This window comes from Perca fluviatilis, chromosome 20, assembly GCF_010015445.1.
Source record: "Perca fluviatilis chromosome 20, GENO_Pfluv_1.0, whole genome shotgun sequence".
Lineage (NCBI taxonomy): Eukaryota > Metazoa > Chordata > Actinopteri > Perciformes > Percidae > Perca > Perca fluviatilis.
Genome location: NC_053131.1, coordinates 11378708 through 11394314, shown reverse-complemented (window position 1 = coordinate 11394314; position 15607 = coordinate 11378708). Strand labels below are relative to the sequence as shown.

General features: G+C 38.5%; 1 protein-coding gene across 3 annotated transcripts; it reads right to left on the bottom strand.

The window, feature by feature from the left end:
• Positions 1-5: 5 nt before the first annotated feature.
• coq8ab (coenzyme Q8A, genome duplicate b) lies at positions 6-15361 on the bottom strand. Of its 3 annotated transcripts, none has more exons than XM_039786626.1 (15): positions 15003-15358; positions 14452-14603; positions 12840-13142; positions 12622-12688; positions 9601-9672; positions 8526-8651; positions 6441-6526; positions 6217-6357; positions 5559-5640; positions 5313-5406; positions 2867-3008; positions 2508-2615; positions 2341-2406; positions 1890-1976; positions 6-711 (listed from the first exon to the last, which is right to left on the bottom strand). In XM_039786626.1, the coding sequence occupies exons 2-15, from the start codon at positions 14584-14586 to the stop codon at positions 418-420; spliced, it is 1803 nt and encodes a 600-aa protein (XP_039642560.1). In that variant the 5' UTR covers positions 14587-14603; positions 15003-15358; the 3' UTR covers positions 6-417. The 3 variants fall into 3 exon arrangements, with proteins under 3 accessions (XP_039642560.1, XP_039642559.1, XP_039642561.1); XM_039786625.1 differs by having other exon boundaries at positions 14452-14651; positions 15003-15357; XM_039786627.1 differs by having other exon boundaries at positions 543-728; positions 14452-14651; positions 15003-15361.
• Between the last annotated feature and the right edge of the window lie 246 nt (positions 15362-15607).

Sequence of the window (15607 nt, the reverse complement as noted above, 5' to 3'; positions counted from 1 at the left end):
CTGCATTCTCAGAAATGTACAAATCTTTAATGCTGGTTTGTTTTCATCAGAATGCATATATTTCAACCGACAGATGAATTACGGTTTCTCAAACCATACAGACACATAATTGTTCATTCAAACAATGCATACAAGTAATCTTCACACATTACTTTGAAAAGTGTTCGTCTGGATGGAAGCCCTGGTCATAAATGAGCAATGGAATATAAAGCATGCATTAAATTGTTCCTAACAGGCAGACATTATTCTGATTCATGTGCTTTTATATACTCATCAGTTCACCTAAAACCACAAAACTACATCTGGATATTATCTGGCCCAGGTTGCACAAAAACATCTTCAGAATGTGGGAGTTAAATTGTTCAACATACCACAAACAAGGCTACAAAGTCCTGCTTATCACAGGCTAGTCTCCAGCTAGTTTGTGGACTCAGGGCGTCCGTCTCTCCAGTAGTTGTGGTAGGCCTCCTGGAACATGTTCTTGCAGGCGATCTTAGCTTTGAGTTTGGAGCAGATGAGGAAGGAACCGCCCATCTTGCGGTGGAGGGAGTACGTCTCCTCGGGAGGCGGTGTGAGGCGCTCCCTCAGCATGACGGGGATGAGGCTGTGGATGCGCTTGGTGGTGCTCTGACTCCCAAAGTCAAAGGGCTCCTCGGAGGAGAAGGCCTCCCCGAGGATCATCACTGCATCCACGTGGGCCTTCTCCATCGCCTTGTTACGGGACACAGCTGTTAGTAAACAGGCTTCAAAGTTTTAAAGTCAAAGTTCGACATTTAGGGAAATACGTATTCATTTTCTAGTGAAGAGTTAAATATGGGCAGCCGGTTAGCTTCGCACAAAGACTGGAACATCCTATACTATGACTTTTTTTTTTATGACATACTACAACAAAGCATAATTTAGCGTGATGATAAATTCCCCTCTCTACTAAACACTTCTACTGTGTTTCTTTATGGACTTGAAGGTCTGGTTGTTCTACTGTTGTTGCAGTTTGTCCTGGTCACCAATAGAGGGCGAGAAAGACTTAATGCCACTTCAACAGATGTTAATAAATGTTGATTCATGTTTCAAAGTAATTGAACACATTGTTGGTTAATCTTTGATTTAGACATCTGTAAACGGGAATACATTTCCAAATAAATGTCATTTCATTTTTGGTGGGGGTGGTGACTGCAGGTTTTTCATTCACAGATTACAGCACCGCACTACTTTTAATTAAGTATATCCAATTAATGCTACTTTATGCTTCTACTCCACATACATGTGTGAGGTGATATATTGCGCTTTTTACTCAAGTTTTTCTTTTTTTTTTTATTGCAAGAGTCCCTTTGATTTTACATACTAAACACATGATCAACTTATTAAATTTGACGCGTTGTTATAGTTTAAAGGCCTCACAGGTGTTTTCACTCATGTTGCGGAGTCAACGTGAGGTCATCATGTACTTATAAGAATGATAAAGTTGAAACCCCCCCCCCCCTGCAACAAAACTAACAGAAGAGTCCCTGAATTTTTTTTGGGGGAATCTCGTTGCACACGATAAAAACCTGTGTGTAAAATTATTATCTTGTGAGCATAAGATTAAAAGGGGTCCTTGAAGGCTCCATAATCTAACACTCGCCATTTTGCATAATGGTTACTTTTAAAACTTAACTTTGCTGTCAATACGTATGGACTTTTACTTAAGTAGAATTTTAAATGTAGAACTTTTACTAAACAGTATTTTTACACTGTGGTATCGTTACTTTTACTTAAATAAATGATCGGAGTATCTAAATCTACCACTGAGTTTAGAGAGGTGAAAAACTTCTCAGGAGTAAATCGCCTCCTAACAGTCGTTCTTTCACCAAATGTCACTGCGATTACACACTGTTGTTTGTGTTTATTACCTTTGACTCGTATCCTGTGAGGAACTTCATGTCTCTGGATCTCTGCAGGACCCCTTCACTGTTCCTATTTGCAGCTGCATTAATAATCTGATTAAGGAAATTAAAGAAAGAAATCAGTATATATAGTACATATACAGTTTCTTGTCATACAGTAACATGATTTTCTTTTAAATTTTACCAATTTCCTTTTCATGTTAGAACAAGATATTTTTCACGTCATTATGCCAGATTTTCTTGTCATTACTACAAAGTTTTTGTAAGAAACTTCTCTTGTAATAACAAGAGTTGTCTGTTGGATGCAAACATGAAATAATTATTAACCGGTCATTCTCAATTTTTCAATCTAATGTAGACTACAATGCTTTCTCTTACAACAATAATTTGGTATGTAGTATGTATGTAGTCATAATTAGACAAGAAACCGTACAAATACATTTGTACAGTTTCTCACCTCAATGTAGGCGTCAGTGAAACTCTTATCAAATCCCCGCGTAGCTCCAAAATCCAACAGAGCAACCTGAAGACATGAAACAGAAAAACAGAGTTCAGTGAAGAAAGGGGAAATATCAAATGCACTAACAGTGTGCATATTAAATGAAGTGATCGAGACAAACTGACCTTATGAGCTTGTGGATCAAAGAAGAAGTTGGACCAGTTTGGATCAGTCTGCATGTATCTGAACTCAAAAAGCTCTCTCAAGCACAACCGCAAGATTTGCTCACAAATCTAGCAGACGCCAAGGGGAGAAAGAAAACAGTGCTCTGTGTTTATAGTACTGTATTATTATGAACTAATGAAGTATGTGTTCAGACATGATAATATTGTGCTGACATGCCTCCGGGGTCTTTAAAAGGTGGCATTGTCTCTACATTCGTCACATCACCTAGAACACCTTCCAAAGCTGTCGACGTCTTGGCAGCGCACAGGTGTTAATGTGTACTGTGAGCGGAGCAGAGTCACCGTGTCAGAGCTCCTACCTCATTCCTGAGCTCCTGGGAGAGGTCTTTGGCCTGGTCCAGAGGGAAACCGGGCACCAGCGCTGTGGTGAGGACATGCGGGCCGCTCAGCTCGTCAATCACATCAGGCACATAGAAGTAGGGGTGATCCTTCAGCAGCTCTCTGCCACACAAACGGCAAAAACAAAGTTACAAAAAACACGTACAAACACTCCTTCATACGGAAGCGTATTGCATTCACCATAGAAAAAAAAAAAATGTAGACACCTTATCTCGAAATTATCTCATAATTACGAGATCTTTTCTCGTAATTATGAGATAATTTTAAACACCTGGAAGGCGGCATATCTAGGAAAACGCTTAACGTGGTTTAATGTATCTAAACAACGATCAATCATCACCAGATTTATCATGGTCATATCTTGTCATGAACACTTAAGCCTGTCAAAAAAACTAAATCCAACGATTATAGAAGTTATCTCACGTTAATGTTTTCTTCATCATTGGCCCTATGGCGAGGAAAAAGCTTAACGTGGTTTAATGTACCAAAACAATGATCAATGATTACCTAATTTCTCTCTCATATTGCTCCTCATAACCACTGAAAACTGTCAAAAACTCAAACCCAAAGTCCAATTATTATGGACATTATCTGACATTAAGCGTTTGCTTCATGCCTATTGTAAGGAAAAAGCTTAACGTGGTTGAATGTACCTAAACAATGATCAATCATCACCAAATTTCTCTCTCATATTACCCCTCATAACCACGGAAAACTGTCAAATAATCTAACCAAAAGTCCAATTATTATGGACGTTATCTGACATAAAGCGTTTCTGCTTCACAGCAGGGCAGTGGAGCGGCTGGGGGTTGACTCTCCACAGTTCTCATTGGCTTTATAAGTCCTAATGTGAAAAAGCTTAACGTGGTTTAATATACCTAAACAACGATCAATCATCACCAAAATCCTCTCCTATATTGCTCATCATAACCACTTAAAACTGTCAAAAAATCTAACCCACAGTCCAAATATTATGGACGTTATCTGACACTAAGCGTTGCTGCTCCATTAAGGGTATTGTAAGGAAAAAACGTAACGTGAAAAAGCTTAACATGGTTTAATGTACCTAAACAACGATCAGTCATCACCAAAATCCTCTCCTTTATGATGATTGATCATTGTTTAGGTACATTAGTGTAATTTTATTTTTCTATGGTGAATGCAATACGCTTCCGTACCTTCATTCCCACTGCCATACACATCTCAAATAAAAAGTAATGACCCGATGCCATAAACATCTTAAATAAAAAGTAATGACCCACTGCCATACACATCTTAAATAAAAAGCAATGACCCACTGCCATACACATCTTAAATAAAAAGCAATGACCCACTGCCATACACATCTTAAATAAAAAGTAATGACCCGATGCCATAAACATCTTAAATAAAAGCAATGACCCGATGCCATAAACATCTTAAATAAAAGGAATGACCCACTGCCATACATATCTTAAATAAAAAGCAATGACCCACTGCCATAAACATCTTAAATAAAAGCAATGACCCCGCTGCCATAACACTATGACACAATGCACACATACAGTATATTGTAATTTTTATCCTGTGTAAATTATTCTTAAAAGCTATGGTATGTTTACTGTCTGAGTTTGTTTGTTGAGGCCACGTCTAAGATGATTTTCTGTCAGACAGACAATAATAAGATATGGAGAAAATCAAATATCACGATATTTTTGACCAAATAATTTGATATCGATACCGCAACGATATTGTAGTGTTGACTATTGGTGCTTTCATAAAATATTTACACAATCAGATTTTTGATAAATAATCATCAGTAATTTGGCTATAATGACTAAGTGGGTAATGCCAAATAATAGAACAGTTACAACAGTCTGGTAAGTTCAGAAAATGACATCACTCTACTGTAATGCAGCCTTTCAAACCAGGAAAAGACAACTTATGCCATATTACGATATTACGATATCCAAAATCTAAGACTAAACCTTTTTTATAAAAAAAATATATTTTTTTTCTTTTTTTAAAAAAAATTTTTTTTTAAAAAAAAAATTTTGGGAAATATGCTTATTCAGATAAAACAAACCAGATAGAACATGTTAACTAGTGAGCTTTAGAGGTGGTGGCAGGTGGACTATTTTATTTTAACCTTTAAACGGCACAAGGGTAGCCATTTCCCCGTTTCCAGTCTTTATGCTAAGCTAACTGGCCACTGGCTGTAGTTTAATATTTTACACACAAACAAGAGAGTGGTGTCAATCATCTCATTTAATTTCCCGCAAGAGAACAAATAAGTGGTCTCAGGAAAGTATTGCTTTATATTTAAAGGGTTAAAAGCAATAAAAGACTGTACAGGCTCTGACTAATACAGTGTGAAATGAGTCCCAAAGTCAGTCTGTGTCATGAGAACAAGTGTGAACAACTTACTGGAACTTTTTGGCACACTTGGCCTCTCTTATGTAATCACACTCCAGTGCCAGCTCACGGCTTGTGACCTCAATAAGGTGCTCAGGAAACAGACCTGTAAAAGGGAGGGCAAATGTTAAAAAGCTGAAAATCATGACATTCAAGCTGCTCGTGTGGGAAAGTATATTGACAACAGCGGACGTTACCAACATCAGACAATAGCAGCTGTTATCATAAAAATGATAAAAAGCTCTCCAACAATGTTACCTTCAGGCAGCGCGTTGCTTAAACTCAGAGCAGTCATGATATTATTCACGTCGCTGTCGATACTCTTGGCGACTCCAGGGTACTGAAAGAGCACATTCGATTGTGTCATTTTTTGGCTGTATTTTGTAATTGTTTGGCTTCTGTGTTTTATCTAGGGCTGCACAATTTGGGAAAAAAAAAAGTCATCTTGCGATTGCAACATAATGGCATCTTGAGTTTACTTGACAATCTAGGGAAATGCAGATAATAGGCTACAATTTTGAAATGTGTATTTTTCAACTAGAAAGTGTTTTTTTTTTTTTTTTTTTAATAATAATATTTTACAAAATTAAATAAAAAAATAATTAAAAAAGAAGCAGTGTCCGAGCGGAGCTGTGTAACAGAAAAGTCAGAGGAAAAAAAGATAGCAAAGACGATGTAAAGTGAGTCAACAGTTAACAATAAAAACACCTAGCTTCTGAAGGCACGGAGGCATCTTCTGTCGCTAAAGTGAAGGGTGTTGGAACGAGGACACTGCAGTGCACACAGACTCACACAGAACACCTTTTTGTTTACTTAAATTGGGCAATTTTTGCAGTTCGATTTGTATGTACGTTGCGATTGCGATTAAATAAATCGTGCAGCTCTAGTTTTATCTCTGTGCAAACGCTCCTCTCACCTGAATCTTCATGGCGACTTCTCTGCCGTTCCTCAGTCTGGCTAAATGCACCTGACCGATAGACGCCGCTGCAAACGGCTTCTCCTCAAAGTACTCCAGCTGGTCTCTCCAGTTTGGGCCCAGGTCACTGCTGATAGCTTTCTGCAGAGAGAAGAGAAATGGTTTCATCTAGGAACTTGAGTTTAAGGAGTTTGTTTAGTTTAGTAGGGCTCTCCATACTGTACCATCATCTGTTTAGGGGGCATGAAGTCGGCACTCTGTCGAACACGCTCGAAGATTTTGGCCAACTGGGGGCTAATAAAGGCGTCATCTGAGAGGAGGGAAAACAACAGCAGAACAGAGTGAAAACTAACTGTAACTGACTAACTGCATGCATTGTTTAAAACCTTGTGTGTTATCATTGCATTCAACAGAGTTCAGCATCTGTTTCTGCAGTGCAAGTGACGAATCTTGTTGCCCATTTTGTACAGTGGAAGTAAAAATATAAAAGCATTAGTGTGTATAATGAAAAAAAAAAAATCACACCTCAAGGTCCATTTAGTAGATGTTTTATCACATCAGCATACAGAGTTTTTGAGCACTTAAGACTTCTTGTCAACTTAAATGTTTTTTTCTTGACCATGGACAATATTAATGTGGTTTTTATTTTTTATTTATTTGATTATCTGGAGCTGAAACTTTTCAGTAACAAGTAACATTTAATCTGCAAATTCTTTTCTGGAGTAATTAATTAATACATCACCTTGGGCTTAAGGAAATTGTGACATTTAATAGACCAAAATGACTTTTTTGTCCAAAGCCCAAAGATATTCAATACTTTCCCCTTTACACATAGTTGATAGGAATGGGTTTTGTTGAGCTCACATCAAACAAAAACAGAAAACTAAGGACGTCACATACAGTAACAACACTGAGACATGAAACAAGTGGCAGAAACATGAAATGACTATAGACAACAGTGGAACCTTTATGTATAAAATAAGAAATAAATAATCAAAACAAGACTTCTCATTAGGATGCTATTAGTACCACACACCCACTATGATGTAAACCATTGTTAAAATACAACACCAATACAGTGTTTAATGGACAATAATTAATAACTGCAAACTAGTAAATGTTTGGCTTTTTTGCCTGAAACATGACTGTTGCAGATCAAAAGAGGCCAATTCATTAATTGACTAAGTGTTTCAGCTGAAACCATGAAGATTGCTGATGAAGATTATGTGTTATGATCCAGAACAGAAAAGCTCTGTAAATGAAGACCGAGGTGAGACAGTTCTGTCATCTGCTGTTTCCAAAGTAAAGAATGAACTTTGAAACGCAACATTTTTGTTTTAAGATATATTTATTTGATTAGGACAATGCACATTAATCAACACTTCTGTAAATGCGCCAGTGTTAGCCAGTCGGCTAATTTTCAACTGTAGTCCTAGTTTACCTTTATTTATTTGCAGGAACGCCCTGATCCCATTTACACAGTTACACATTCACACCTGGAAGCTGCCCAGTACAACCACAGTCTGATATGCTGGCCACTGAGCAACTCCACTGGAGCAGTTAGGGTTCAGGGCCTTGCTCAAGGGCACCCTGATTGGGGCCACCACTGCCTCTATCTATTTACATACCTAAAGATACATGATCATAATAAAACGTCATTTTGTCAATGAATTGTACAAACTAAGCGATATGGATATGAAGTATGTCACATCCAGCTGCCGTCTCTGTCTGAATTAAGAGGCAAATTAATAAATGGCTTTAAAATCCACTTTTGTTGTTGAACAACCTTGTGGGTTTTCAAAACATCGCCAGATTTATCTTTCAGAAAGATAAATACTTAACTCTGTGACTCAGCTGGAATGATAACGCATGAGAGGTGGGGCTGTGGACATCCAAGAGCATAACAACAGTGTAATGTAAGCGCGCTGTTTAAAGTGTCAGTTAAGCCTCGGCTGCCGACAACAGATAGACGGAATGGCACTTATTGTGTTGGGCTGGCCCAAGGTTTATTTTAGGTGATGACATTTCCCTCTTTGTGAAAGGATCTAGTTTGTTAACCAGTTTCTGAATAAGAAACATGATGAAGTCTTGTTGGGAAGCTGGAGCCCCAGTTTACTGTCGTTGTCTGGTCTCTGGTGAAAGCTGAACCTTTATGTGTACATGTACATGATTTAGCAGTGTGTGTGTGTGTGTGTGTGTGTGTGTGTGTGTGTGTGTGTGTGTGTGTGTGTGTGTGTAAAATATAGGTTTGTGAGTCACTGAAGATTAATTTCTATATACATGTGTGTGACATTTTTGATAATACTCACCTTGAATACTGAGCATCTGTCCAATTTTTAGAGCAGCACCTCGGACTTTGCAAAGCGTCCGGACGATTCTTTGAGCGTTGGCTTCAGTGAGGAAGGCACTCGAGTCCAGAATGGATTTTTTATCCCCTAAAAAAAAAAAAACATTATCACATACATTTCAGCTACAGATAAGATTGTTACTAGTTATATTTTTGATATTTGTCGATTGCAGTACTTTTATCTGGTACTGTGGTAATAATGTATGCCACTATCTAAAGCACAGGAACTTTTATCAATTATTTTACTAACTACACCTTTGTTTTAATTTAAATATACTTATCTAAATACAATTGGTTACTGTATGTGAAACATAGGAAATTGTAAGGCATTACCTTTTACATTTATAACATTTTATATGCAAGTTGTTGGTAGGGTCGAGTGGTAAAACGATATATAACATAAGACGACCTCAATTTGTCATAGCACTTATCCCATGCTATCTATACCTTTAATATCTTTGGGTGGATTAAGCGCATTGTGGACTATGTTGTCAATCAATGAGCAGCTCCATGGCAATATTGGATTTTTATATGAGAAACCTTTTTATTTAATTTACTGGATTAACCTAAAAACAGACTTTCAATTCAAAAGTTGAGAAAGCATTTTATTCATATCACCACCCCTCGGTGGGTGACAGTGATCACACTGTTGCTGGTACAAACTTTTCTTACTTTTTTTGTTAGTCTGAAATTGCCTATTTTAATATAAATGTTTATATATTGTGGATAAAGTTTGAGTAACTGATATCTACATCTTAAATAAATGTGAACTTTACAGTAAATAAAAAAAAAAAATGGAGAAAAGTTGTTTACATTTAATAAAAAAAGAAAATATGGAGAAAAGTTGTTTACATTTAATTAAATGTTCATTATCTTACATTTGAAGCTAAACTGTCCTCTCATTTAAATAACATGCAAGATAAAATCGGGTAACTTTAGGAGTAGCGACTACAGCCTTAACATACAGTAAACTGTCACAATGCTCACCTTTATAGTGAGGATATGATCATTAAAACCAAAAACCTCTCTCTTGTCACCTTGCTGTTGGGGTTTTAAACTCTTCTTGGCCACTTCAGCGATCGCCCCAATGCCGAGTCCAACTGCCAGACCTGCAGACAAGAAATTAATATAAAACATGATTCACTAACTTTCTTTACATTGACAATAACCGTTAGAAAAGTTAAGTTCGCATTATCAATCAGGAAATAATTTTGTATAGACGCCCACAGAGTTACCTTTACCAATGTCCTACTCTACATCCGACAACAGCAGCAACGAAAAAGGACGTGACAACAGCGATCAGTTACCAGAGGCCAGTCTGATTCCTCAGGGCAACACTCAAGAGTCTGAGAGTTCAGGCGCCATTTAGGGCCAGGAAAGAAGCGGAAGAAACAACTGATCCTACTACCATCAAGTCTGCGGTCCTTTGATGACAACACGTTTTATATTAGGTGGATTCTAAGGAAGGACTCTGGCAAGTCCCCAAACATTTTCTCAGCTATTGATACCCAGCACTTCCCACAGTCTGACACCAGGGGTCCGTTTCAGAAAGCAGGTTTAGTGAAAACTCTTGAGTTTGTTAACCCTGAGATGAGGGGAACTCTGGGTTTTCTCTTTCAGAAAGGGAACTTAACCTCAGAACCTAACCTGGTCGGGAGCAGGTTTTCTTCTCTCAGTCTCCTCCCTCTGACACAGCGCTCTTTCATTTCCTCATTCATTCATTCAGTCTGTATCAGGCGCATTTTAGCGCAGTTTGTTATCGGCATGAATAAAAAAACAGGGTTGGTTTATTAACTGTGTTAGGCAGACTATAAAATGTTTTTTTTCCCCCCTCAAAACATGGCATGTCCTATTGTCGACGATCCCGTCGATGAAGAAGCTGTATTACTTTGCAAGGTGTTAAACATACATCGGGAGATGATATTGAGGCCCCGACGCATTTTCATTTCCAGATAAGTTCCTATCTGAGCGGCATCGTTTTTCTTCCCAGTCTATGCAGTTATGTAGCCTACATAACCTTATCCGTCCTCATATCACTAACGTCACCCATTGTTGACATGCTCTACACTCCAGCAGATTATTTGTGTGACATACATTTTTTTTTGGAAACGGCAGTTTTCTTTACAACATTGGTGATGTGGAGCATATTAGTAAAGCCACTGTATAGCAAAGCGCCGTCAGAAGAATGACTCGCTCTGAAGCGTGTTTTAAACATTTTTGTAGTGTTCCCTGGACACAAACCAGTAAAGAGCCATTAAAAATGAGTTCCACAGTATTGCAGGTGAATAATGTAAACCTTTTGAAATAAAAGATTATTAATTATAATTCTGTCAATGATGATGCTGCAGCCTCAGAATGGGATTAGCAGGCATAGTACTTTTTCGCCCGCAGGATTGCACTTAAATTAAATAGATTATAGGTTCAATACCATTTCACCAGTAATATTAGGCTATACTTATGATTAAATATGATATTAATACACTATATTGGAATATAGTCATTTAGTCTAGCAGCAATTTTCTCCAACGCAAATTCTCTCTTTTGCAGCAGCCGCTGTATTGCTTTTTTAACAAAATATATGTTCAAACTCACTGTATGTGCGCATGAGTATTTCTGCCGACCAGTTTGTTTGTGGTTGTTACCACGGTGAATCGTAGTATCATTGCTCGATTCATGCTGAACCAACTCAAATCAGCTGTTCTGAAACCGAAAACTCAGAGTTTCCCATCTCAGGGTAAATCAACTCAGAGTTCAGGGTTAGACTCAGTTTGTTAAACCTCCTTCCTGAAACGGGCCCCAGCTCTCCAAAACTGATGACCCAGGACATCAATGCAAACCCTCACTTCCCTGTACAAGGAAGAAATAAAAAACTAAACACTAACTCTACTGTAAAACTAGCCGAAAGAGAAGAATATGTTTGTGTCTTCAGAAGCATTGACTTCATACTGAATCACAACAACTCTGCTGTGTTGACATCGTGCAAAGCGCCTTGTAAGTTTCCCATGAGACCTTGCTGCTCTGAAGAAGTGCCAGCGTTGCCAATGTCATTTGCACAACTTGTTTGCACAACTCGTGTCAAAAATAGTTGGAAGTTAGCTAAGAATAATACCAGAGTCCATTTACGATTACTGAAATTATACTGAGTCAAGAAATACAACAAATTTAAAATCTGGGTCATTTCATTTGTTTAGTTCTAAAAACAACAAGTGAGCGCGACATTAAGTTAGTTCGGAAACATACACAGAAGAGCTCCAACTAATTATTTTTATTATTGATTGATCTGCTGCCTATTTGCTCATTTAAACGTTTAGTCTATAAAATGACAGAAAAAAAGAAATAATCACATTAATGAATCCGAAATCAATTCATATTTTGCATTTTTTTGTTGCTTAAATGCTCTAACTGGTCAGCTAGAGGCCGCCCCAGGATTCATTTTCAAATCAATCAACTGATTAATCGCTTCAGCTCTCTCAGAGAAGAGGAAGTACACATGGACATTAATGATGCTGGTTTTAAAGTGTTCCAAAGAAATCTGCTTTGCAAATGTTTGTATGGGGAAGGAAATCATTTCAACACACTTTTTAAACCTCAAGGATACACACAATGTGTTTCTGGTGAAAAGCACTGAATGTCAACAAAATGTTAGTTTGTTCACAAGGAAAAACTCCACAGGACACCTTAAAAATGTAAAAATAAATAAATAAAGTGCGGTCTGAAAACTCAACTTAAAAGGGTCAGTAAAAAACTGTATAAAAATGTAACCAGTTACAAATTCTACGCTTTGATACCCCTGCCTGTAAAGCAACTTTTCAGCTGTTATATTTGAATGTTTAGCCGAGATCACACCTTTACAGCACCTGGCAGCCGCCCAGTATTTTAACACTGGCAGCAGAGCCCTGCCGCTGGAGAAACTGAGGGTCAAACGCCTTGCTGAAGGGTACATACATTGGTAGAAGTTTGAAATGTTTCCATTTCCTACCGTTTCTGGTCTGAGGACTGCTGTAATATTAATGTCACTTTTCTTTTGTAACATGACCAGTACCAGTAAACACACCTACCTCCAAAATTGACCAGCCTTCCTATCCGTGTGACGGGCACCTTCCTCTCTCTGGCTCTCTCACTGAGCTGAAATACAAGAAGAGAGCTAAACTTGAAGAGCAAAAGACACATAAAACGATCCTCTGCAATGTTGAAACAATAACCACAACATTGAAATAAGGCGTATTGATCAATATTATTCAAACACTGATAAATAAAAATTGTTAAGAGTGGGTACCACTTGCTTATGTTGCTTGACGTTTGTTTTCTTGGGGTTTTTATCAACGTCCTCTGATGTCAGATGCCCCACAGTGGAGTTGTCCTGGTTAAATAACCTTGTATGTCCAGAGAACAGTTGGTGTGACCAGTCCCTGTGGTACTTCAGGCCTTTAGTGCTGGGTCTCCCAATGCAGGTTGTCTGTCCGCCGTTGACACTTCCAATGAAACAGGTACTGAAACAAGCTCCCATAGTGGAATACCTGTGGAGCTGTGCTGCTGTGGCTCTGCGGACGCAGAACTCTTGCTGTTTGTTGAACGTCTCCTAGATGACAAAACATGATCCACATGAAGGAATAGTTCCAACACTTTAGGAAATATGCTTATTGGCTTTCTTGCCGACAGTTGGCTGAGATTATCGATGCCACTCAAAGATGAAGCTACAGCAGCTGGTTAGCTTAGCTTTGCGAAAACACTGGAAACCAGGGAAAACAGCTAGCCTGAGTCTGTCTGATTTGATTCAGGAGCAGCCATCAGTAAAACATGGAAAAGATACTTGCCTAAAGATGAAGCTTGGTGATTTTATTTGTTGCATTTTAATTTAACACCAATTGTCACAAGATGTTTAATGGGAAAAGAAAAAATGCTGAGCTACACAAACTTGAATCCATATATATATATATATATATATATATATATATATATATATATATAGTGTGAATTATGGGACCCTTTTACCTTTTCAGGCCTTTATTAATTATTCAAATTAAACAAATGTTAAAGGTTTCAATGGGAAATCATTAGTTGGTGGACCAATGCACTGTTTTTTTTTTAAAAAGTTGCCCTGCCACACGTATTTCATTACTTTGTGGTAATGACTGAAGTTCTACCATGGACTCTGTAAAACAATTTTGTGGAAAAAATTCCTTGGTTACCTTGTTTCAAGCCATTCTAGCGTGGTATAGAAAGCCTACAGTAAGACTCAGCTCGATTTCTGCCAGTTCTCATTAATATTCAACAAGCTAAGCTGTTTGAATCTGATTGGCTAACAGCTAGCCAGAGAGCCTGGCTGTCAGAATCCTTTACCCAGCCCAACTGGGCGAGCTAATGAATAGTAATGAGCTCAGGCAATAGGAGGTCAGACTGACCAGCTTTTGTAATTGGCCTGATTTCTCTGCTTATTTCTTTTCAGTGGCTAGAGCTGACAGAGGAGGTAGCAGTTCATTTTCACATTCATGACATAACACAAACACATATGGACCTAACATATTTCAAAAAATGCTAGTAAAAACGGTTTTGTATGGCAGAGCACCTTTAAGGGTGACGAGCCTAGAAGGTAGAAAAACACTGGTCCATATGTTGGTTTAGAAGCTTTCCTAGAAGCTCTGTTGGAAACACTGCACATACTGTCATTGTTTTTAGAGGTTTATGTCCATAAACAACCCCAATCAGACTTTATAAATCCCACACAATGCCCAACAACCCTGTTCATTACTGTTGGGTGATGATGACCTTGTCGGTGTTGATGACCTCATCAAGATGGTGGCAGAAACAGACTCAGGAGCTATCTGGGTTGCATGTTTGTGAAACTCTATCTGGCTCTGCTACGGCCAAATCACGGCTGACTTGCTCACCCTTGCTGATCCAGCGCTGTGATGGAAGTTTACCAGCCTCTGGTTCCTGTTGCAGTGCAGGCCGCCTGGTGGGGCTTTGCTGGCCGCCTGCTTCATCCAGGTCAGACCCCTCCAGACCACCGTGTCACCTGTCATGGTGTTGATGTTCAGACCTGCAGAAGCCAGGAATAACAGGGTCTCTGCAACAGGTTGCTTTTAGGCTGTGTGATGGGATGGAATAATGTAGTCAGTCAATGTCTGATCATCGAATGTCTTTTTAAAAAAATATTTTTTATTTATTTAGAATTTATCATCGGTTTATGTCTCCATGCTTGTGGAATGAAGCATGACTCCATATCCACAAAATGCCTGTAAAAAGGTAAAAACAACCTAATCACATAGTGATTAAAAGTGCAATATTAACTTGGCTTGCTGTGAGATAAGAGAGCAGAAGGACAAAAGCATACACACTGAAAGTTTTAAAGCAAACGTGATATATACATAACAAGTTAAATGATTTCCTCAATGAAAATGTATTAAAAGTGACACGTGGAAATTTCACTTCTACTCACAAACAGAAGTCCTCTCAGCTCCGTGGGCATGCAATTAGCCAGGGAACTGCAGTGCGAGTCACCTCGATTTGATTTGACACAATTTCTTCCAAACACCTCAACCCCGGCCAGCAAGACAGCATATGGCGCGCGACACGCTGAAGGACACGCACAATTCCCCCGAGGCGAACCCGGGGGGGAAGTTGAACTAACACGGGCCAATGAGGCAAAGTTCAGCTGCTAGCTCAGGGTATCAACAAATCTCCGCACTGGTCGGACAAACTGTCAGTCGCTCCTCAGCGAGAGTGCGACCATGGAACGTGACGACTGACGCGCACGCTCAGGTCAGTACGTGACCTGCACGCATGCTGCGTTCACGAGCTATCAGAAAAATCCAGAGTTTTTCCAATGAGCACATCAGTTTACTTTAGTTGAAGTTATAATTCGCGTAAAAAAAAAAAAAAAAAGCAAAAGTAAAACTAAGACATGCATGTAACAAAAATATAAATTTTCTTACAAACAAAATAGTTTAAAAGTTAAAAAATATGTATTAATAAATGTATAGATGAGTCATATAGAGACCAACTTAAAAATGTGGACTAAACTGTTTAATTGTATAACTGATT

What these genes read in the sequence shown, in the direction of transcription:
- coq8ab (XM_039786626.1), bottom strand. Translation starts at nt 14,586, where the DNA reads ATGACAGGTGACACGGTGGTCTGGAGGGGTCTGACCTGGATGAAGCAG. An exon ending in AAGTGTGCCAAAAAGTTCCA is followed by an intron (nt 3,009 to 5,312) that starts GTAAGTTGTTCA and finishes TTTGTGTGGCAG; the next exon opens with AGAGCTGCTGAAGGATCACC. An exon ending in TTGATCCACAAGCTCATAAG is followed by an intron (nt 2,407 to 2,507) that starts GTCAGTTTGTCT and finishes TCATGTCTTCAG; the next exon opens with GTTGCTCTGTTGGATTTTGG.